Below are 25,254 nucleotides of genomic sequence, written 5' to 3'. Positions count from 1 at the left end.
ACCTATTCCATGCAGTGATTATAATATTTCAGGTTCTCAGCTGGCTCGATCAACTGGTTTTATCTCCAAAAGAACCTGAAGAGCCATTTCACATCATGCTTGCAGGACAGTAGTTTTGTGCTCAGTGACAGCGGGACTACACTTACTGTGTCAAAGAAGTGACAGTACTTTTTTAAAAAGCAGTAACAGACTGTTACAGTAACTGTCCTAACAGACATTCCATTGTAGAAAAGGGACTGAGCTATGACCAGCCCCCATGTTGGCATGATGTAAGTCTAGAAAGTGTAAGGGCTCTAAGGCTTCTCCTTTCAAAGGCAAAGTCAGAGAAAAAGCCAAAATTTGGTTATCTGAGACTCAGCGATACAAGTGATAAGTTCTCAGTGATACAAGTAAATGTGCTAATTGTTCAGTCATCCTCAAAACATGCTATTTTCACAGTAGCCTGTTTTAAACATGGAACTTAACATTTTCTTGTAGTGCTGTGAAATTCTTCAAATTAGCCATGTTAACATGAACCCTCCTAAGTCCAGTACATCACTAGTGTTTTCAGCCAGAAAAGTCCACACCACAAGCATAATTAATACAAACAAAAAGAACTTTTGAGCTCATAGTGTGACTGCTGAGGTCACATTTGGAGATAGGGAAGAATGTTGAACTAAAACTGGCATGCTGGGAATCAGCCCTAATCATTGTTGAAAACAAATAGGGCATGGAATAGTCTACCCATTGTCCTTTGTACGGGTCCATACATTTGCACTGATTACTGCTGATATGAGAGACAAGCTCATCACAGAATGACCAAGGTCAGTGAGAATCAGGGACTCCTTGTTACACCACTGGACACACACTATTCTCAGCCTGAGACATGAGCTAATCAGACCAAATGCTTTGTGATCTAATGGTCAGAGCCAGACTGATGATATCATTGCTTCCACTGGTTTTGGCCAAGTTTGAAATGACAGCTAGAATGCAAGTCTTAAGGTCCTTCAGTCTTCCCTTAGTCATTGTAACTGATCAAGACTGCATGGACTGCTGCAAACAGAGAAGTGGTTAGAAGCAAGATCCTAAATACATCCTAGCAGTGACAGAAGTTTGACGGATCTTCAGTTGGCTAGGGAAATACCCTAAAACAATTTCTCAGCTGTCACATTTTAAGTAGGAACCCATATTTGAAAGATAAGTTGTATTTCTATCTTAGTGAGAGTTTTCTCCCTCCCTTTAGTATGTCTTTCATCTGCTGAACACAAAGATATTTGGACTTTTGAAGAATTGGACTTCCCACAAAAATAACTACAGCCCATTTCAGCTATTACTTTTTCTTTCCACCACACCAGGGTCTTCTTATACACATTTTTAATAAACCAAAGGAAAGGGAGTAAAAGGGTATTCTAATGAAAGCCTTCCTGAATACTTTTATTTCAAAGGTTTGGGCTGATTTTAGTCTTTTATTGCGTTTTTAATAAAAAGCTTAGAAGGCTTTAAAGGATAAGTTCATCTTGGCAATGGGTAGGCTAAAATCTGTACTCACAATCCCAACTACATAAAAAAATTCATGCTTTGTACAATGATAGCTCTTGTTAACACTGTTGATTCTCTGGATTCACTAATTCCTTCACAATCCACAAAGCAGATATCTCCCAGGCAGAGCCAGTGAGAGTCTTGTGTAATGCCACTGGGCAGCACGTACTTTATTCCCTTAGAGAGAAAAGTGACTTTTCTCGACACAAATAAAATGGGGAAGATCACAAGTTCACAAATCAGAATGTTATGTTTCAGCAAGGCTGAGGATAAAATTCCTGCTGGTACAAAATATTTCCCGGCCTTTAATGACCGTTAGAAGACCAAATTAAGGCTTTTGGGATGAGTCTGCAATTTAGGTATTGAGCCAGAACAGATTTTGATGGTATCTTCTGGAGACTAGCTTTGAAGATGCTGTGCTACCAAAATTTCAATTGCCCCAAACTAATGTTTCTCACTACTCTGCAAGGGTAGTGAGACAAGCAAGTTACAAGCTGAAGGAAAATCATTCAAGGTGGCCTTTGATTACATAGCTGTGCCCGATAACTTTTTCGCGATTAAGATCTAAAATATACAGACGTTTATCAATTCCTGGTGTTGCATCCTGAGGTTTATTTCTCTTGTTCTTCCTCACATGCTTTAAAGCTAAGAAAAAGACAAATCATCAACTTAGGAATCAAAAAGGGCTCTAGTCTGTAGTATGGTACAAGCCTGTATCACATGATAGCTGATGTAATATCCATCTTTTACAGAGACATTTTTATCCCCGAAGAAAATGATTTTTTAAAGAAGGAATTATATGAACATTTTCTAAGGATGAATTTTTATCTTGGAGGCCTTGGGCATGACATGAATTTAACACCAGATTTTGTTTTCAAAGGTTGACACCAATAAGCCCAAGGAAATCAAATTATATCACACATGTTGCGTTAACCCTGGTGCTGTTTGACCAATGGGATATGACACTGTCTGGTAGGATATATGAGAACTGTGTCTCTGTGTGCCTGCAAGTGCATTTCTGCAAGAGCCTCCTGCACAACTCTTGATGAAAAGAAGACATTGGAAGCTAAAGGTATATTTGCTTTAGCTTAACTCTTTAAAAGTTCATTCTTCACGATCTCTTTGTCTAATAATTAGAATAGAGAAGAAATACCTGTTTCAATGAACTGTACAACTTTGTGGTGGGGCGCTCTCTGAAAGACTTTCTCCATTGTTAATTTATACAACTAAAGTGATACTAAAAATTCAATCACTACCATTAACTGATACAGGATCTTAAATCTAATCATTGTTTGCAAATGATTTTAAATTGATCCATACTCCTGCAAAGCAAACAGGAGCTTTTCCATTGATTTCAATGTGCTGTACAGTAATTTGTAAGAATATGGCTTCCCTGCAACCAGAGACAGGGATACACACACCACATTAGTTTTATTTTAAATCCAGCTTCTCAAACTGTTGAAAACAGTACAGTCATAGAGGACTATTTTACAACTGGTGGGTAAATGCCCAGTCTTCTGCTAGTCCTGTGGCTACCCACAGTATTTTCCTACTGTGCTTGGAGGCCAGGTTTATCTAGGCATATCTGTCAGTATTGTGATCACTCCATGGCAATCTGAAGCCCCTCCAAACCTGTCTAACCGATCACACAGGCTAAGATGGAGTTTCCTACTGTTTACATTAAATGCCACAGTTCTGTAATTGCCTCTCTCCTAAGGAATCTGTGATCGTGATGCCTTCTACAGTTATTTGGCAAAATGAAGGATATCTCAAAAGCTGAACCCAGATTGCTCTAAAGTAATACGAAATAGCCAAATAAGAAAGCAGCTGAATCAATGAGGAATCAATTAAGCTCCCTTTTAAAGATTTCAACTTAACTAAGATCTGAATTGACCTCTGCAAAGATTTCTCTTCTTGAGGAAAACTATTCCACTAAATTGGTGATGTCATGGGAAGACAAAGAGCAGAAGGGAATTGCATGGAACTAGGCATGAATTGAAAATCTTTCTTTTTTCCTGTGCACTAAAGACATTATAACATTTCTAGCTAGAATAAGTGTGGCCACGATGAACACTGCAGTGCTGGAAATCCTGAGGAGATGAATGATCTGAAATGCTGTTCCTATCCCAAATGATGGTCACTCTGTGCTTCAGAGTGACCTAGCATTAAGGTTCAGGGCATGAAACCCCTATCAAAGAATCATAGAATCATAGTCTGATTTAGGTTGAAAAAGACCTCTAAAACCATTAGCATAGCACTGCCAAACCCACCAATAAGCCATGTCCCCAGGTGCCACATACACATGTTTTTGAAATCCCTCCAGAGATGCTGACTCCACCACTTCCCTGGGCAGCCTCTTCCAATGCCTGACAAACCCCTTCAGTGAAGAATTTTTCCTAATTTCCAACCTAAATCTCCCCCAGACAAATTGAGGCCATTTCCTCTTGTCCTGTCCCTTGTTACCTGGAGAAGAGAGCAACTCCCACATGGCTACGACCTCTTTTCAGGTAGTTGTAAAGAGCAATAAGGTCAACCCTGACCCTTCTTTTCTTTAGGCTGAACACCCACAGTTCCCTCAGCTGCTCCTCATCAGACTTGTGCTCCAGATCCTTCCCCAGCTCTGTTGCCCTTGCCAAACTGGATTGGCCCAGCCAGTTCACTGTTTTCTTTCAGCTAACTGCTTGTAGCATCTGCATTGACCTGGTAGGTAGAATCTCCCAAGAAGTGATAGAGCACATCCAATGCATTCTCAGATTGAGGAGACACCTGTTTAAGTGCCACAGAATTTTAGGAAACTAAGGTACTTTTGCAATAGACAACTCTAGATAGTAGGATGTCTCAGAAGTTGATAAGTTGTCTGCAACACTGTAGTAAAGCTCAGTAGTCTGCATTTGCTTAAGGTAAATTTAAATGCCTAAATATCTTTGTGATCACAGACCTTAATAACAAAGTTTGGTAACAAGTCACTGAGAAGCAGCATTTCTTCACTGCCACAGTGGGGAAAAAAGGGCAGTCATAAAGTCAAATGCCATATCCTCAAAAAAACATGTTAGCTGTAGAAGTGATGAGAGGAGCTATGAATAGGGTCAAACTACTAGATTTCTTGAGATATGATCATTCAAGTTCAGCCTCAGTCTCTGGTCAGGCATTCTCTCTCACTCTTTTCAAAATGTGAAGTGAAACATCATAACCTCCTACCTCTTTACTGAGTCCCAGCTTCCAGTTTCTAACTTGTATCATTAAATGTGTAGCCCAGGATTTCATGTCTCCCCTGACAATTTAGGACCACCATATACAAAGTACTATTTCTTCTACTGCTCTTCTCCAGTGTACTTTTAAGGGTCTGAGGTAGAGCCTGGATGTCAACCATGCATAAAGTGAGTCATTACGAACGAGCGAAGCAGAAGGAATCCTTATCTGCATGCAGGTCAATCTACAACCACTGTCAACTGCCCAGAAAGTACTTATTACACAGAGAACATAATTTCTATTGCTGCTTCATGTATTCAACTTTGCAATGCTTCTAGAGCATATCATGCATGCCAAGATGTCAACCACCAAACAGAGAACAGTTTGAAAATCACTGATTTAAATTTGAGGAGAGTGAAGGACAACACCAGCTAACTTAATTCCTTTACTAATGATTTTGCATCCAAGTATAATACTGTTTTGATGGGCCTGGGATTGTACTGATGCATCACTGAGATCCCTCTGGTAAACGGTGCATTCCCCCACTGCAGATGACATGACTCACCTATTCACTCACTGCAGTCAGCAAATATGTCTTACGGTAAGTCGTGTGTTGCCTCTTAATTAGCTACAAATACTTGGTCCAGTTTAAATAGGTCAAGAGCGAAACTATACCACCTACTGAGTTCTGTTTCACATTGCAGCACAGGCCACTTCCTTCTTCCCACTACACTCAGACAATAAGAGGTTAAGAGAGCTGCCCCATAATGGCTTCATTAGTTGCCAGCTAGGGCTCATTAAGAGGTGAAGGGAGATAGCCCACCAAATGCCTGGGATACTGAGGATCTGTGATGGTAGACCCTGGAGAAACCAGGGTCAGTGTTCCTTAATTACCTTTCTTTTACTAAGCATTGCCTTGGACTTATTAGCTGAACTGGGCTATAAAGACGTTTTTTGTATTTGCTTGTGCAACAGTACTAAGATGCAAAAGGGAAGGGATTGAATTCCCCCATGGAGAATTCAAAATGTCTCTTTTGCTGCTCAGTACAAGTTATCTCCAGGCTTATCTCTGCACCTTTCTCTAAGAGACCATTTTTTTATATTTGGGAATCTATCAGAAAAGTAGTGCATACTGAGGGAGGAGGAATCCTACAAAACTGTCCCTCGCAAGAAAGGGTGAAGTATGTTTAAGAAGCGTTTTTCCAGACTGAAAAATCTGAGATAGTATGGTAGCAGCCCTATCTCAAGATATATTGGCAGTGGGTAGACATGTAAAGCAAAAAAAAAACCCCAAACATATAATTATTTCTTCCCACAATGCAGTTCAGAGTGGGAATCTCTCAAAAGAGATTGAATTACACAGCTTGTCTATGAAGACACAGGCTAAGTGGAATGAAAAAAGATAATATAAACATGAAACAGAAATCTCTGTACTATTATTATTTTGTGAAAATTGAGAATTTTACACAGACATCTGTGTTTCTCTAAGATTACCACTAAGAGCAGGTGAAATCTACCTACTTAGCTGAAAGATGGAGTCTAAGGTTCAAAGAAAGTCTAGTGTTTCTTTCTACATATGAAAATCCACAGACTTCCATCTACTGCTTCCATACTGCCCGATAACCTTCTAAACGAATACAGCATACAGCACTGCAGATAGGTACTAGTCTTGACTTCAAGGTGTTAAGAGCTGGAAAATCCACTGTGCCTCTTCATATTCTGGGTTTTCAGATGATTATGCTGTTCTCAAAGTCTGCCTCTCCATGTAGTTTATGAAAGTGGCTGTCCTTGGCACTAGGCCATGTCAGCACAGTCCTATAGATTTCATTGGGACTGAACACAGTCCTAACGGCTTTGCTGAGCTGAGGGTGATTTATTCAAGTCCTTAGTTCTTTCCCTTAATAATTCTTCTGCTCTGTTTGGTCCTGTTTCATACAGTAATGAAATCTGACCCCTTTAGTCCCTTCTACAAAACCTCCACCCCACTGGGTTGGGCAATGTGTTGCTACATGTAGTAGCATGCCTGCTCACTCTATTTTAATCATTCAAGAAGAGTACCACATATGCTGTAAGTAAATCTATCTTTCAAGTCAAGTCATCAATTCAGTGGAAAGGTCCGGGTTTGAAATGGAAATTTACAAATCACCTTAGCTGTGATTTTAGCTTGTGAGGCACAATAACCTCAATGTTACAAGCACCTTGGTAAGGAAAAAGGTCTTGGAATGATGGTCAAGTTTGTCTCAAATAACCTCATGCTGCCAAAGAAAGTTTGCACTAGATGGATTTATAAAAGCAGTATAAGGAATGCTTATAAATCATCTGTACATGACCCTGCAGGTTAACAAAGGGAAAGTGAATCTGTTTGTGTGTAGAAATAAACATTTTTCCAAATCCATCCCTGCAATCCCCAAACCTCCATACACATTCAGAATAATGACTCAATTATGAACTATGCTACAAAATCACTAGAAATACATGACTACCTTTCCCCTTATGGCGGCCTTATAAATAAACCCACAGAGTATGGAATTGAAGATGTTAATATGGGGAAAGGAAAAGCCTGGTACTAAATTTATCCTCCTTTCAATGCATGATAGCTTCTGTACCTACCTCTGCAAAAGTTTTGATCAACCTAGTTTCAGCCCCAGGCTGCTTCTGCTTATTCCTCAGTCCAGTCAATTTTTTTTTATGACAAGCTTCTAACATCTATCCTAAATGATGATTGTCAAAAAGATCTTTTTTATTATATTCTTAGCACCAGTTTATTCAGTTTGCCCCACCCTTGGAAGTTTCTCTCTTAAACTACTTGCAAGCAGCTAACCTGATCATCTTTACCCATGATAGTGATTCCTCAGTGAAAATGTTGTTTACATAATTTTTCTACTATATCCACTCTCCTAATAGCTTTTTTTTGAGGCTGCTTTGCTGAAAACTCCTTTCATTTCATTGCTTATACTTAGCTGCCCTGGATTTTTGGCCTAGTTCCACTCCATCTGTGTAAGGTATAGAAGCTGTTATTGCTGCAGACTCTTGTTTGTGAGCACAAAATACAGGACAAAAGCCAAAGGACTAATGTTCCATGGGTTCTGACTATTTAATGTATTCTAGCATTTCTTAGTGTTTCTCTAAAAGCTAATTGCATTTGGAAGAAAAGGTTCCTGAATAGATTTTCTTTAGCCTTCAGTTCACATACCTGATGGAGATCTTGAGCAAGATGCCCATTCAGCAGAGGAATGAAGCTGCGGATTCCAAACCTCTACACAAAACTGCCCATAAAATGTGTCTTCTTGGTAGGTGCTTGTACTATTAAATACTTTTAATCAGTAAACTTATTTTTTACTTGATGGAGGATAGTATTTTAATATGAACCTCATGTGGCACTCATCCTCCTCTAGCTGAGCCTAGAAAAGCATGGGCTTTGAATTCAGAAATGAAAGGAGAACTGACAGATTGCCACCTCTTCCTTCTTCTTTACAGCCACCTAAAGATTATTTAGTCATCTCTTAAAAATCAAAACAGATCCTTTGGTGGCTACTGGGATTCAATGAGAACTAACATCAGAACAAGCAGTTATATGTAGACCATTAGTTACATTCACAGCCATATGATGAACAATAGCAAGCCTAGATGGCTTTAATGCGGTTATTTATTGTATTACTCTATGCTCAGCAATGGAAACAGAATTATTTATGTAGCTGAGCTACGGAATTTCTGCTTCCAGTCATGTCCTGCATGTGCTTCACTAGAACACATTTGTAGCACTTTTTTTGCAGATCTAAGTGCAAGAAGATTTTACAGTTTAACTAAAATAAAAACCAACAGTAAGTCACTGCTGACATTACCGATTGAGCAATCATGTCCAGTCCAGTTGGGATCGCAGCTGCAGAGTCCAGTATCCGGGAGGAAGGTCCCATGACCAGAGCACTGATCCAGACAAGTGGCTCTTGGGGTCTCACAATTTGTTCCTCCCCAGCCGACAGAGCAGTGACATTCTCCTCGCACGCACACACCTCGTCCCGAGCAGGTAGGATCCATGCAGTCCACTATATGTGAGGAGGAAGAAGAAGCAGACAGCAAGAGCAAATGGGAATTTCAGAAAAAAAGCCATCAGACTGCCATCTACACAAATGTACTTATATAATATCTCAAGGTTCCAACCAAAAAGCCCTACTGTGCACAAAACAGATGCTTCATCCAAGAAGTCAGTGTCCCTAAAAGACAGCAAGACCTAAAACACTTAAGTGAAAAACAGAGAAAAATTAATGATGAAATCTATTATTTTATCCAGGTCTACACTAATAAATGATCCTTCTGGCAAGAACAGGTTAATATCAATTAAGAACAGAATAAGAATAGTATTCTCTTGTACAGATATTGTGCTTCCATTTATTCTGTTAGAGTAACCTAAATTACTATTACTAATGAATTCAAAGCTGAGCCCTAGTTTTCTGAGAGAGAATATTGTGTAAAGATTCAGCAGAAGCTGACATTCTTATTCAGCAAAATACATGCTTAAATTGAAGAATATGCTTAAATCTATACAGGTTTCAGAGAGACTTACATAAATTTCACATTAAATATATCCTTAGACAGTTTTCTAGAGCAAAGATTAAAACAAAATCACGTATTTTTTTATATTGGTGTTCTCCTGGTTTTATTTTTGATCAATTAATACTCTTTTTTAAATGTTTGGAGTTTACTTTCCCCCCCAAAGAGTCATTTTCCTAACGAGATAGGAGACTATCCAGTTAGGTATATAGCAATATACACCAAAAGACCAAATGTACTCTTGCCTGATTCCTGAGTTGTGTTTTTTAGGTAACTGTCAGCTCCTCTGCCCACAGGGGAATTTCACCCAGCAATCGGAAATTTTTAATGCACTAGACACCCTTCCAAAAAAAAAAAAAAACAACTGGAGGAGGTGACTGTCTATTTATATATAAAAGCTGATAGGACAGCCTAGAGAAATTCTTCCCATCTCTTGTAACGGTGTGTGGCAGTGCCCTGGGGATTAGTGACAAGTGTCAGTCTGGCTAAGCAGCATAGGGAAAGCTGTCCAACTCCTGGCTCTGATACAGCAGAGCAGAACACGGCCACCGTACACACAGCAGGTTTGTGGTTCAGTTTTTTGCCCCCTGTAAAAGCTAATAAGAATTCCACTGACCTGTTCAAGACACAGAAACCTTAAAAGGAAACACAACAGCTGCTCTGATAGTTCCCTGAATTCTCAAACCCTTCTCAATCTGACAAGTAATGGCTTAGTTATTACTATCCCAAGGCATGGGAGAGAATTTTCTTTTTTGTTTAATTCCTGGAGCTCTGCTCATAGCTGGAACAATCCTCGAAAATTGTAAGAGGCTGGAAAGGATGAGTCTATAAATCTCCTTCACTGTTAGCGAGCTGGGAGCTATGGTGCCAATTTTAGCATGAAACCCTTGAAGCCCTGGCCCTGTTCTTTCTCAGCAGTAATAAGTATGAAAAGGACTAAGGGATGGACTAGCAGCCTCGTCCACTCTCAGCAGATGGTTTGAACATAGGGAACAAAGTTCACAGGCTAACTGACAAGAGGCTACCTCCAGGCAATTAATCATCCCCTCTGAAGGTCAGCTGGGAAAAAGGTGAGTTTTACGGGGGCCTCCATCACAGGAGGCAGACAATCTGCTATCTCAGCTCTAACACAGACGATTATAGGAGGGGAATGTGCATGTCAGAACCCCCCATTTATCATAATCCCAAGGCCATTTTTCATGTTGAAATGAGCCCTTTCAGAAAATGTCACACACAATGGCTACTTTAATCTCAGCCTCACTAGCTGTATCTCTTTAGGCTTTCGGCACCATCGGAAGGGCCCTGGGACAGGATTACGGGCCTCTGCTTTCTCCTTAATCAATTGCTTAGTGGATTTGGAGTACAATGGCATATTTTTAGGGAGTTGTGCTTGACAAATTTAGCTGCTCAGCTCTAGGAGAAGTAGAGGTGGGGAGCTGGGCAGGAGGGCAGAGCTGACAAAACCTAGTATACCTGGAAAAAGAAAAAAAAAAAGCATATGTCTGTGTTGTTGGTTAGAAAATGTCCCAGATGGTAAAATTCCTGGTTGAAAAATGCCCCGTTTATAGTGCAGCCTTGTGCAGAATCTTTGCCAGGGAGATAAATCATGCAGCAAGCAAGGTTAGTGCCTCTTCTACACTTTTCCCCAATATGCTTCATGCTTCATTGGTCACACAAGTTATTAGGCTTATTTGGTGCCCAAAGAGTAACTTCTCATTTTTCACTGCTTAAATTTGCTCCCCTCCTTGTAATGTCTCGCTGACTTAGCCCATGCCTTATAAAATATGGGCCAATAAACTAAAGAAGGAAAAAAGAAAAACTTGCGTAAGATTGTTGGCTGATGTTTTATAAACATTGCTGAACTTCTGTGGGGGAAAAAAGAAAGGACAGAAGAAACGCTGGAATGAAAACCCACTATAAACATGGACCAAGCCGTGAAGCTACTAAGAAATAATAAAGAGTAATCAATACCAGATGGTCCTTCTTAGAAGAGAAATTAAAGAGTAAAAGCAATTTAAAAAATAGTATAAATCAACTTTTTTACTAGATCTAAATATATATATATATATATATATATGTCCTCAAGATTTCCCACATGGCATATTTCTGAGTTACTTCCCCCCTCACAATACAATACAAATTATGCCTTGAATATCAAAAACATGCATGCTTGGAAAAATACTAAACAGCCCATAAGAAAAACCATGTTCTCTTTGTTCTTCCTCCTTTTTCAAGTTTTGACCTACTGGGACTGACACTGTCCCCCGCTACAGTGATAACATAGAATAACTCAGTAGTGTCTGGTTTTTTTGCTTTAAATGAGACCAGGGAAAAAAAAGGTTCCTGTTAGAAAAAGGGCAAATCTCACTTCTCACTCTGATTTACACACATTAAACACTTCTGGCTGGAGGTAAAATCAGGATCTTTTCATTTCTGTTTATCCAGTAAAGATATGACCTAGTAAATAAGAAGTCTACATAGAAGCTTTAAAGCCACTTCAGTAGTCACCATCTTTGGGTTTTGCATGCCCCACAGCTTCACTGAATTGTGCTTTAAGCCAAAATGAAGCTTCCTCAAGAGATGTCTTATTGTTATGAGAGCTGATACTGTCTTCATCTCTAACATTTACTGACACTGAAGCCATGTCCCACACCAATGTTTAACACTTCAAAAGAATTGCCAGATTAGATGCCATTTGAATATCTGAATCCAATCCAGCCTATTTTCATTGCCCGTAAAATAAAGTCATTTCAGATAAATCTTTATCCCTCATAATAAAAACAACCATAAATTAATTCAAGCCATTGTGATTCTTAAACATGTGTCAAATAATGTTTTAAATCTCTCAGTTGGTGAAGAGGCCTTATACATGTACTTGTAGAAGCATAATTTAAGCACACTTATTTATCAAGTCACCTGCATAGAATTTTGAGAATAGTTTTTGAAAGTGTTGTGCATTATTCTTTAAATAAGGTACTTTTGGATGTATTTTTGTAACTCCCTGAATGATTTATACACTTACAAAACTGTCCACTTTTTCATTTAGCAATAAGAAGCAGTCACAGGCTCAGGAAGATAAAGGTTTATGTTGGCAGGTGAGTTCCTACACAAAGAGATTAAAGATAAGTACTAAAAGGTACCGTATTTCTGAGCCATAAATCCAAATGTAAATGAAAAATGTTTGAGGGCTAATGTGAGAAAAAAAGCTACGGAAGAGCCATTAAAATAATATCAGATTTTGAAGCAGAACTTAATTCAAGTCCTGAGCATTTCTAAGCTTTTAAAGCTGACAAGAATCTCGGACTTCCTCTCTCACGCCACCATTTTGTGTATGTAAGCAACTGAAATTGCTTGGCATAGCAAGCAGAGAAGAAAGCACAGTAAAATAATTATACGTTTAGATGTGTAAATGGAATCGATGCTTTAATAAGAACATTTGAACATATGATTAAATGTTCTGGTCTTTCAACTAGATGTGTCTATCTGAAACATTTGATGGCTTTTCATCCAATTATTGAACAAATATGATAGCTAACAACGAGTTATGACAACATATCATTTTTATGTTGCATCCATCTATTGTATCTCTAAGGTGCCTATTACTGTTCTGTTTAAGTGCCAGTCCGATTCTGAATTGCCTCCATCCATGTAATTACAGAACGACAATCAAAGCAAAGGGCTAATTGAATGTATCTTGCAAATACCTTCTTCACAGCTCTCGCCTTTGTATCCTGGGTTGCAGATACAGGTCCCCATGATGCATGTGCCATGGTTATTGCAGGAGACATCAATGCACTGGTTCGTTGGGACATCACACTCTGCTCCCTTCCAGCCACTATGGCACAAGCACCTTCCCTTCATGTACTGCCCATTTCCACTGCACAGCACTGGGCAGGATGCTGGGGACAGACAACAAAAAACACATTAAAACAAAACTGTACATGGGTATCACTTCAAAAAAGAGCACAAGAGTCCAGCATGTGATTTACAGTCTTCATATACAGTCTTCACTGGGGTATGTTCTTCTTTTCTTTGCCAAAACCAATTTTTTTACACGGATGACACACAGTTGTTGACTGTATTCTCTTGTAACAGTGCTCTTGAGTTAGAATATCTCCTCACTTTGTGTCTCTGATACCTTTTTACACTAACTAAACTCAGCATTTTCTTGTATTCTGATTTTTCAATGTACTGGTGTCTTCTTTCAGCAGCATCACTTACTTTAGATTGCTTACTGCTATCCCTGACCTTCTGCCAGACTTCATACTTTCCTTGACACCGCCTCTGCTGTAGACCTTAGTAGCACACCTTATGGGTTTCAGTTGCTGCGCCAGAGCCCAGAATGCCACACTGAGACTATTTCCCTGATATAGCTCATATCGTACCATCAGCTATCAACTTTCTTCCCTGAAAGCCTTGTCAAGCACTGGCACAGGCTGCCCAGCGAAGTGACTCAGTCACCATTCCTGCTGGAATTTAAAAGACATGCAGATGTGGCATTTGGGGACATGGTTTAGTGGAGGACTTGGCAGTGCTGGGTTAATAGCTGAACTCGATGATAGAGTTTTAGAGGTCTTTTCCAACCTTAACAATTCTATGATTCTGATCGAAGCTCCAGCCCCCTTTTTTTGTTATCACCTCTCTGGACTCCATTCGACATCAGCCACAATGAAAAATTGGCCTCTACTCTTTCCAAGTTCCCTGTAATAAAAGCTCTACAAATCTATCCTCTGTATCAATTTATAGAGGATTTTTAATTGCCCTTGTTTCCAGCAAAGTCAGTTGACTCTCAAGGCCAACCAGATACAGGGTTTCTTCCCTGTGATAAAGAGAAGAAGACGAAGGTGACAAGCTCAAGCTGTGGCATGATGGATCTCAGGATTAAGTGTTTTCAGAGCTAAATTTGGAAAATGCCAGGCAGAGTGGGATGGGATGAACCGAAGGATACAGAGAAGGCTCCTCAAGGAAGGAGAGTGCATCAAGGACCAGACCCCAGCCTCCACGAACATAGCTTTGATAAACACCACTCTCCAAGCTTTCTCCAGCTCCTCTCAGATGATACCTTCTCCCTTTTCCATTTTCCACACCTGCCACCTTATGCTCCTTTTGTTCTCTGCTCTGATTTTTCCAAGGAAGATGCTGACTTCAGTCCCTCAGAAGGAACAGTCTTTCCCTGTTCCTACCCCCTGAAACTTCTTGCTTAAGCCCTGTTCTCTTCCATTTAATTTTGCTGAAACTCAGCTGCAAGGACATAGATTGAACATTGACTTCTCTTGTTCACTGTTGCACATCAGCCTCAGGTAGGAGCAGCTGGGCTTCTCATCTGCCTCTCTGAAAGGCAACTTATGAACAATTTTATGCAGGACAAATGTGAAATGAATATTCCAGTCTGATGCTTAATTCAACTGCATTAGGCACGTGATGAACATAGTATTTCTATTTTGCTTTGTTCCTGGCTCTGGTTAGGTGTGGGAAGAGGTATTAACATGGTTAAGGGAAACTTTCCTCTCCTTCTCTTCCCATCTTTTATATGATAATCTCACAATGCACATCCTGAGTTGTTTCCATGTGCCCTTATAGTCAAGTCAGTTTGAGTGTTACAGAACTACAGCAGCTTCAATAAAATACAAAGCATTGCCAGCTCTGTTAAGCCAGTTTGATATGCAGTGAACTTTATTTGCCTGACCAAGATAAGAGGTTTAGAAAAGAAAGGAATTTGGCAACTGTTATTACTGGGGAGTAATAACAGTTCCCTGTTCACTTTAGAGGAAGCACATTGCAGTGGTGCACTGCAAGTGCATCATTTGCAAGCAGGTATCTACCTATAGGAGACATAAATTGTTTAAGATACATTGTGTTGGGTACATGGTTCACAGCAAACTCACTCTGTAATTTCACTTTTCAGCTAAGCTGATGAAATCTTCTGCCTCCCCATCTCAAATTTCAGTGCTCAGTAATGGACCTTGTTCTTTCAAGGCAGTGGCAGGGGATAGTTTGTAGCTCTTTTTAACAAGAAGAAAGAATGATTGCCTTTAACCAGTGAGAGGTTGCTGAGAAAGATTTACAGGTTTTCTGACAAGACAGCTGATCACAGTACCAGATCACATAAATTACTGGCCATCTGCAATGATACTGGCACTCTAAAGAGCCTTCTGTGGAGAATACCTTAGGCATAACCTAGAAAGTGCTGCTGCAAATGCTGCAAATGTCAAGGCAATGGCAAGAACAAGACCTCCTCTGTAGTATGCAATAATGAATAAAGAAAAAAGAGATTTCTGATTTTTTTCCACTGTTACTTGTGCAACTCTCTTCCATATATAAATATGTATAATTATTATTTGATCATTCAGATTCCAACAAACAGTGTTTAAGATGGCAAAATTATAGTAATTCTCTAGTGTGGTAATGATAGCAACAACCCAAATACACACCCTGTTTCTTGTAAAGTGTAGCATCAGAGAGTAAGATTGTTTGTTTGTTTACTTTACACAGAACTTGAAACCACCATCTCCCATGTCCAAGAAGACCTTTAAAAGGCCCATGAAATACACCTCTGGTGACTTGTTCTCATTTACTTTGTTTAAAATAATTGGTTAATAATACATTAATTATTAACTATTACTAAAAATAGAAAGGCTTTTTGTTCCAGAATTTCCCATTCCTTTGGATGGTGAATTACAAGGTTGAACTGAAACAAAGGAACAGACAGGAAATCCATGACCTAGAAATCTTCACGTGGGCAGGGACCTGCTTATTTAAGGATTACAGCTTCATACAGGGTCTGATAAATGGTTGCAGACAAATACTGTAGTAGCCTTACACATGCCGCCTTTGAGAGATTTGTAGCTCAAAAGCAGCATCCTAGATGCCCCTCTAAACCAACAGGAAGCCAATGCTGGGGTCTTTGGATCTCACACTCGTGGCAACATGATCCATTTAACAAGTCTACTGCGTGGAAATGCATACACAAATATATTTTGACACTCCAGGTACTAATGTGTCTTCCTAAAGGCAGAAAGTAATCTGTGATCTGAACCCAGATGATTCTTAGCGAAAAGACAGAGTTGAATAACAGGTGTTGCTATCAGCCAAAGTGCTCTAGTGAAATGGGAGAGACTCTCATGGCTCCATTGAAGAGCCTGAGAAAGCTCAGGATATAACCCACCAGGGGAGGTAAACTCCTCTGAAAGTGGATTCGGAACAAAAGTTTAAGTATTCTGACTCACAGTGAAGGAACCTCTCCTCCACAGCCTCTACAGGGAGGTTTGGAGGGAACAAGCCCTGAACTTCTGCCCCTACTTGAAGTTAGGATGTGTGAGTTGGAATACACTGTGGGACATGGAAAAAACCTCCTTTTGTTTCCAGCTCTAAGGATTTGAAAAGGAGCTTGGAAATGCAAACCAAGTGTAAGGAAATGCAAACCAAGTGTAACCTGAGTCAGCAAGAAGTTTGACAGAACGGCTCTCAGGGATGCAGATTGCCACATCCATCTTACTGGGCTGTGAACTCTGAAACACCAGCAGGGTTCAGCCTGGCCCACCCCGCCCCAGCGGGGAGCTCCCGCGCCCCGAGGGTGTGCGGCTGCTTATCTCTGTCTCCTGGCTGGGCTGCAGGGACGTGACCCTAGCTCAGCTGGAGAGGGAGAGAACTGGGGTTGGACAGAGTTTAGCTCTCTCTCTTGGGAAGGAGCCAGCCTGCTTTCTGAAGCAGCAGTGAGCTGGGGTGAAGTTTTGACCTGCTGTCTTAGCAAGCTCCTTGTGTGGGCACTAACTTTTTACACTACCTCCCTCCCCAAATTTATAAATCTGTACTTACTCTGTTGGACTGTTTGAGCCAAAAAAGGCCTTGAAAAGGTTGACGTACAGTATTCTGGCATTTCCCACTAGCAAGGGTTTGATTTCTTGGCCTGAAATGTGTTCTTACTAAAAGTACTTCAGTTTGTTTTTTAAATGCTTAAATAACTTAAAAAATTCAGGTCATAGAAAATCCTTCTGAAACCATTTATTAAAAATACTTATCACTTGAGCAGAGATATGTATTATATTGTGTACTGGGGTAAGCCTCCTTCCCTCCTCCCAGTGTTTTCACTTTTGGCCAGAGTATCCAGTTCTTCCTGCCATTACTCCACTCCTAGCCTTACTCCAACCCTGCCCCATTTCCCACAGCCAGGCTCAGGCAAACTTGCAAGGTACTTACTTACTTTTTGTATAATCAGTCTCTTAAAAGAAAGTATCATTACAGTGTCGTGCCACACCATGACAAGAGTGCTCCGCTAACAAACAATAATGACAGATTTATAAGTCATGTTTTCTAAAGTCACTTCAAGAGAGAAAATACCTGATGATGTGACATTTTGTCTATCCATAAGCAGCCTAAGGGGTTGTGTTGTTGCTAAGGGCACAGCACTCAAGACAAGTATAGAATAATAGAATAGTTTAGGTTGGACAAGCCCTCCAAGATCACTGAGTCCCACCTTTAAACCAGCACTGTCAGTCCATCACTAAACAATGTCCCTAAGAGCCACATCTACACGTCTTCTGAACACTTTCAGAGATAGTGATTCTACCACTTCCCTGAACAGTCTATTCCGGTACCTGAAAAGCCTTTCAGTGAAGAAATTTTCCTAATATCCCACCTAGACCTCCTCCGGAACGACTGGAAGACATTTCCTCTTGTCCTTATTACTTTGGAAAAGAGGCCGACCCCCACCTGGCTACACCTTTCTTTTAGTTGTAGAATGACAATGTCTCTGCTGTGTCTCTTTTTCTCCAGGCTAAACAACCCCCAGCTCCCCCAGCTGCTCCCTCAGCTGAAATTGTAGCAAACACATTTGTAGCAAATAAATCCAGAGATCCAACCTATTCCCATTCTACTGCAGCATCCTCAGGCTGGGTGAGGAGCACTTTGAAAAGGCACAGGCATGAATATAATTTCCACAAGAAAAATGTTATAATGAAAGTGGAAAGGGAAACAGTTTATCAACTATAAATTCCCACCTCTGCCGCAGTCAGGGCCCAGAAAGCCAAGGAAGCAATGGCAAGTTCCAGACACGCAGTCTCCATTCCCATAACAGTTACTGGGACAGTTATCCACTGATTCTGGAAAACAAAAGAGAATTCAGATACTTCTTTAGGCAAGAAGACACCAATGAGTTTGGGAGGGCTCTCGATGGCAGGACAGCTGAAACTTCAAAGCCATTGCTGCACTTGGAGCCGAAAGCATTAGTCTGAGCTCAGCTAAACAATGCTCATCCATTTACAGCAAGAGAGGGTTCAACTGGAAATCTTATGATTAAATACGAGCTGTCCACTAGGCTTTGTTCTCACTCAGTACCCGAAAACTTCTAAATTTCTTTTCTTCCTGCGTACTTTTACAATGATTTTTCCTCTTTGAATTTATTGGAGAGAACCAATACGCACCATTCTCACGGCAGAATACATACCTTTGGTCCAATTTTGTTGACTTGGTTAAGTGACCTTGGGGCATTTATTTGTGCCAAACAGAGCTGAGCTATGATAGAAATGTTCCCCTATGAATTTACCGAACACAGACCCTTGATTCATCCTGTCTGCCTGTTCAAGGAATATTTCTAACCAATTCCTTCTTGTTTGTTCTGCAATATTATATAGAATATAATACATTATAAATAATATAATATATAATTTATACTATATTTTTAACAGGTCACAGTTCTGGGCATAATATTGTATCTTGGTGGAACAGGAATGGGACTATTCCACACTTTCTTCTGTTCCTAGTTGTCATCTTAAATTCCCTGACTCTGACAAAAACACCAGCTATTCATTTTTCAAGGAAAGTTAACAGGTAAATAAAATGATACCTGGCACTTTTGAGGACAGTTCACAATACTGAAGCTAAAACATATTTTCCATAAAAGAACAACACAGACTGGTAAACACATCAAAAAGAGAATGAAAATAATGTTATTTTCTTGACTAAACTGTGAGTGAAGACTGAGTAAATGTGAGTGGGGTTTTGAAAGTTGTAACACCATGGTTCATTCCACACTGCTATTTCACATTTTCTCCAAGGAAGATGCATATCAGACAAGAATGGGATTTGGTTATACAGGAGGGGCACTGGTGGTACATCTATTATAGAGTGGGGTGAAAATCTCTGCCCTGTGAATAATGACTGCACTTTCACAGACGTACTTCATGAGGCCTCCTGGTAGCAAAGATATTTGTAAACTCCCAATCAGTGCAAATGAAGAGAACCAGCAGTAGCAGTGATGTGCAGATCAGTTTCTAATCACAAATGAAAGGAAGCCTGTTTCTGGATGGGTGTTCTCCAAAGAGCAGAGGTTTCTGAAGGACATTTTAAAGGATGTGGTGTAATTTAATCATTCATGAAGGGTAACAGTAATTTTAAATAAAAAAAACAGTTTAAAGCATTTATGTTTTAGGTCCTGGCATCAGACAGCTCCATGCAGCAAGGAAGGTACAAGGAAGTGCTGTCAGTTTTCTAACACTTAAGCTCTATAGTTAAGCAGATATTCACTTGATGGCGTATAGAAAAACAGTCACGGCACGTAGTCAACACTTCAGGTTTGAGCTGCCATCTTTATTCCAATCAAAGAACAGCCATGCTTCCTAGAATAAAGAAATAATTACTCAGGCCTTGTGCATTTATACTGATATTTGGAAATGCTATCTCTCACTGCATAGCAAGTCTAAACAGAAATCTATCCTTTAAATGAAAAGTTGATATTAGCCCATGTGTATACAACCTTCAGAACTTTGTGATGGTTTAATGTCACTGCTGAAAATAAAAATAAATTTACTTAATGCCTTTTTTTTCCTCTATGCTTTTTAAAAAATGTTTATGTTTTCTTGTCTCCAATAAATATATGCAGAAATTTAGGAAAAAGAAGTTATTTGTGCACATACACATACTTACACATATGAAGAACATACACAGTGTGAGTATTGTGAAACAAGATAATGAGACAGGTAAGGAGATTGAACTGCTCTTGCTGCTGAAAGGGTCAGTCCTTTTCCTCTAATCCTCTCATCCTAGGAACAACTCTAATCTCCCTCTTCTTGTGCTGGTTCTGGCACTTGTCAGACTCTTCAGTGAGTTGGTTAAGCTCAAAAGGTGGCAAAAAAAATGAATGCAGCAGAGAAAAAAACCTAGTGAATTTTTTTTTCTACTGCCTGAAAACCAGGAAGAGGAGAAGGACCACGCTATTCAGCATCAATGCAGTATGTAGCTGTCCCATGGCACCTCATCATCACACTGCCATGTTGGGTTGGGGTCTGCCAGCTGTAGCAACACTGTGTAGATGTAATACATACACGACCTGAAGTCAATGGGAATACCTATGTCAGCTTGATGTAGGACAGACTCCCAGTGTTATGACAAGAACTTCAGTATATTAAAAAACTAAAAACGAAAAAAACTTTTTTCCAAGCTTTGCTTTAAAGGACTAAATTGAGTCCTTGAAAAGAAGTGAAATATCTATATCGCTTTCTTGGTATATTTATGTAATAGAATAAATAATATTTATGCAAAATAATAAAAAAACAAAGAAAGATCTAAAAAACATCTAAAAAGCAATGTAACATCAGACACAGCAGCTGTTCTAAAGTGTGGCAATGCACCAGATCAAATAAATGGCAATCTTTGTTACTGGAAAAAATATTTTACATTATAACAGGGTTCGGCTGGTGTGTCTGTGATACTTAGGGCAAGATGCTGTATACCGATTAGATGTTCACTATAGATTAAACTGCCCACTATACTGGCTATGTATAAAGAGATTTAGAAGTTCAGAGTGACCACAGAAACAGAGCTTACTTGTGCTTAGGTAAGCAACTTTTCCTGAATCTCAGGGGGAATCCATTTAATTGTCTTTACTCTGGTGGTGCATCCTTTCCTCTTCTGACTAGTTCAGCAAAGACACCTGTAACTGTTCAGATCCCATCGACAGTGACCAACACTAATGCAGGTAAAAAAAATATTCACATCTATTTTGTGTTCATCTGCAGATCTGCCATTTTTCTTTGCAAAATGGCAGTGATATGCACACATATCACTTAATTTATCACTATCTCCTCAATATTTGATTTCCCAGACTCTTCTTTGCAACTGTGGCCAAACTGCTTGATACCAGATAGTGACTAACTCAAAAGGAACTACAAAACAGGTGGATGAAATCCATTGCACCTTCTTTAACTGAAATACCTCAGTAGCTCTTAACTGTGGCCTGAATATCCTACACTATTAATAATAGAGCAGGCCCTTAAAAATCCTTTCATCCTATTTCATTGATTTCTCTGATGCACCTTGTTTTTCTAACATAGCCAAAAGTAACATTTCTAACATGTTCTTATTTTACTACTTCTCTTTGCCCTGGAATAACCTGCTTGATAGAGAGGAGATGTAGTGAAAAGAGACTCTTCTCCCCTTTGCCACTTGCTGTTTTTTAGCAGTTAAGGATACAAACTTGCCTGGTGTGACTCAGGCAATTACGATCTCACACTTCCAAAGTTCAGAACGAATTCTGAAAAGCGACGAAGATTCATGCAGTGCATCTTTGTCTCAAATCTGTTCCCAAACAGCTCCAAAGTATTTCCTTAAAGGAAGTGTTAAATGAACCCACTTTTTTTCTCAGGAACTCCAGAGCTGATGAGCACAAACAAGGCTGAGACTGAGGCTTTAGAGCACCAAGTCTGTGAGTTGTGTGCGCAACACTAAGCATGCTCCTATTTATTTTCTTAGGCACAATCAGAAACTGGAATTTCTTTTTACTTTGAAGGTCGCAGTCATTAGCAAGTCATGTTCACTTAAGATATCTCATAAAAACCTCTGTTTTCATCTCAGGACTGATTGTCTTTCAGTGGTTACAGGCTGTGCCACACTTTGGCGCTTGAGTCAGTTTTCTGGCCCTTCTGGCATGTATACACTTAAACATATCCATGCACACTGCTCCAATACCAACATATCAAACTAAACAGGTGGAGGTGGGTGACCTGGCACCAGAAATTAGGGAGTCATGATGGGAGAATGCTAGAAAGAACAAAGAAGTAAACGGATAAATTTTCAGAAGCTAGGACTTAAAAAAATTATTATGAAGTGGGGCTTAGATGATAGAGGAGACTAAAGTTTAACATCTAGGGAGACTCTAAGTTAGTGGCACGAAGCAACTGCCTGTCTTTTTAGTATGTTTACATTCAACATTGCTAAAGAGGTGACAAACTATCAATCAATAAATAAAAACAGGTCACTGCAGCTGTGGCTGGGTTCTAGTCTCCTTTATACAGCTTATTCTGTAAGCTGTTCATAGGATATTTTCCAATATGTACAAAATTCCATATGGTGTTTTATGAATAGTGCCACGGGAACTGCTTTAGAGAATCATGACAATGTTTTGTTTCGTTTTATTTAATTGTTAAAGTTCACTGTGAGACCACGGACAATTCTTTTTTAGAAAGCTATATATATGTTCTCTGTTTTCAGTCTGATTCCCACAGTTTTCTCTTGGGTTCCAAATCTCTCAAGAGATCTGATGGACACCAGCCGGTAGGGGCAGAGATTAATAACTGGAGGGTCAGCCAATGGAGGATGCATGATGCCTTCATATGATCTTGTTGTCGTGTCCAAAGAGAGCATTGAAAACACAGTTTCCATGACACCTTTCAATCACCAATGGCTGTAGGAGTGAAAGTCTTTAAAGCAAACAACTGACACTGGGGACAGATCTGCAGAGGCAGTGGGGCTTCTAATAGGGAATGCAGAAGCTTGTGTACAGAAGTAAGTGTTCTGCCAGCTTCACAATACAATTAGCAACAGAAAAACCAATTCATTTCATAGAATCACAGAATCATAGAATAGTTTGGGTTGGAAGAGACCATAAACACCATCCAGTTCCAACCCCTCTGCCAGTGGACCAGGTTGCTCAGAGCCCCATCCAACCTGTCCGTGAAGACCTCCAGGGATGGGTCATCCATCCACAACTTTTCTGGGCAACCTGTGCCAGTGCCTCACCATCCTCACAGTGAGGAATTTCTTTCTAATATCTAATCTAAACCTGCCCATTATCAGTTTAAAGCCATTCCCCCTTGTCCTATGACTCCATGCCTTTGTCAAAAGTTTCTCTCTTTTAGCCCCTTTAGAAACTGGAAAGTGCTCTAAGGTCTCCCTGGAACCTTCTTGTGTCCAGGCTAAACAATCCCAACTCCCTCAGCCGTTCTCCACAGGAGAGGTGCCCTAGCCCTCTGATTATCTTTGCGGTCCTCCATTATTTCCTCAAAAAATGTTGTAAACAATGAGAAAAGGTCTAAATGACATAATGAGACACTTGGTCTTCAGATCCACACTGTCTCATTTTGCAGAATGGTACAGAAATGCCCTGTCTGACATGGTAGGTACTCCCTACCCTAGGCCAGCCTACCTCACTCAGGAAAAGGAGGATGTACAAAAGTGTTTCTAGATTTATAGAAATGAGAGATGGAAAACATTCATTAAGTGTGAAAGTCTAGACTTCTCCAAGAGCAAAGCTCTTCTTCTGAAGTACTCTTTAACATCCTTTCTGCTTATGAGCTTTAATCATCAAAGCAGAGAAAGAAACAGATGATGGGTTGGAGCAAACCAACTTTATTTCACGCACCATGTTGACTTAGAGCTGCTGAGGATACTTTGGGATTTTTGCCATTTATCTCAGGGGATGTTTTTCAATACAAGTAATCTCATAGCTGGTAGATTTTGAGGGAAACTTGGCTGAAACCTTTATTTCATTGCTAGTTTTCCCACTGTAATCACCCCTTAAACTGAGAGAAGCCATAAACTGGCATGATCCTGCCCATACCCACAATAAGACTTCACACTACACTATCTTTCATTTAAGGATATCACCAAGTTCAATATGAAATTGCTAATTGTTACCATTCCCAATTTTTTTAGGCCGTTAATCTGAGGCATGGACAAATACACTGTCTGCTTCATATTATAAACTGACTCGTGACAGCAACAAAGCTCCCAGGCTAATGGTCTGCTCAGGGGACCACTTTGCTGCTGACAAAAAGCCCTGTGAAAGCCAATTCTACTGTGGTGAACTCTATAAAGATCTGTCAGCCTGGCTTACAATTACCAACATGAATTACCTTTATCCAGATGCAACACAATAAACATATTAAGGAAGTAGACAAATTGCTAGACTCTTGATGGACTTCTTTTTTATATACTCACCATGTTTGCTGGTCAGCGGTATAGCTACTCTAGCAGCATTTCTGCCTTATTTATTTACTATGCAACATTCAACTTAATAGCTTGTTTCTCTATCTTTGGGCCAGAGGCCAAGGCAGATGTTTGCCTGACACCAAATCCTATTAGAGGCTGCAGTAACACAATTGTGTGTTAAAGATAAATATTTTATAGCCTACACTTGCCACCAAGCATCATCATTCCCTAGGCATTTAGAGACAACTATCTATTGGCAAAGAAAAAATAGTTATCTAGCTGGCAACTGAAGGCAGTAGCTTTCTGGGAGTTAATAAGCACCAGGACTGCTTTCTAAGAACTGATTAAACGCCATTCAGTGCCGTGTGGCTGTATGAATTCAAATGTAACTGTTTAATTTGATAACCTCAAAGAGTTGTTCTGGAACTGACAGTGTTTGGTGTCAGAAACACATAGGAATAGCACCACAGTAGGACAACTGGACCTTAATGAATCAATGCTAATCTCAGTTTCTGGAATGAAGGTTCAAAGAAAATAAAAATTTTGTACCAATGAAAATATTCCATATTAGAAGTGAGATGCAAAGAAAAGAGCAGAGTTTTTTAAGTATCCTGTCTGGCCCCTTCAACTAGTAGTCTACTTCACCTCTACACAAGAAAGGGCCTCAAAATCTTTTGCTCAGTGCTGGTCAGAAGATATATGGAGCTGCTCAACCTAGAATAAATTGCCACATCTATTGACCTACCAGCCCAGGGAGATATTGCAAACATACTGACTGGTATGATAAAAGGTTTTACC

The 25,254-nt window shown here is 39.8% G+C and overlaps 1 protein-coding gene across 10 annotated transcripts in view; it reads right to left on the bottom strand.

Moving 5' to 3' along the window:
* The window catches only part of TENM4 (teneurin transmembrane protein 4), a 601,078-nt gene that overhangs the window by 137,957 nt on the left and 437,867 nt on the right, over positions 1 to 25,254 (bottom strand). For all 10 annotated transcript variants that reach the window (XM_032679109.1, XM_032679110.1, XM_032679111.1 and 7 more), the window contains 3 exons: positions 18,252 to 18,353; positions 12,960 to 13,154; positions 8,550 to 8,750 (listed from right to left, as the gene is read on the bottom strand). In XM_032679109.1, coding sequence (XP_032535000.1) covers positions 8,550 to 8,750; positions 12,960 to 13,154; positions 18,252 to 18,353 — 498 coding nt within the window. The remainder of the gene's footprint in view (positions 1 to 8,549; positions 8,751 to 12,959; positions 13,155 to 18,251; positions 18,354 to 25,254) is intronic.

This window comes from Chiroxiphia lanceolata, chromosome 2 (assembly GCF_009829145.1).
Source record: "Chiroxiphia lanceolata isolate bChiLan1 chromosome 2, bChiLan1.pri, whole genome shotgun sequence".
NCBI classification, from domain to species: Eukaryota; Metazoa; Chordata; class Aves; order Passeriformes; family Pipridae; genus Chiroxiphia; species Chiroxiphia lanceolata.
The sequence above is the reverse complement of the archived record's forward strand: the minus strand, read 5'-3'. Positions and strand labels throughout refer to the sequence as shown.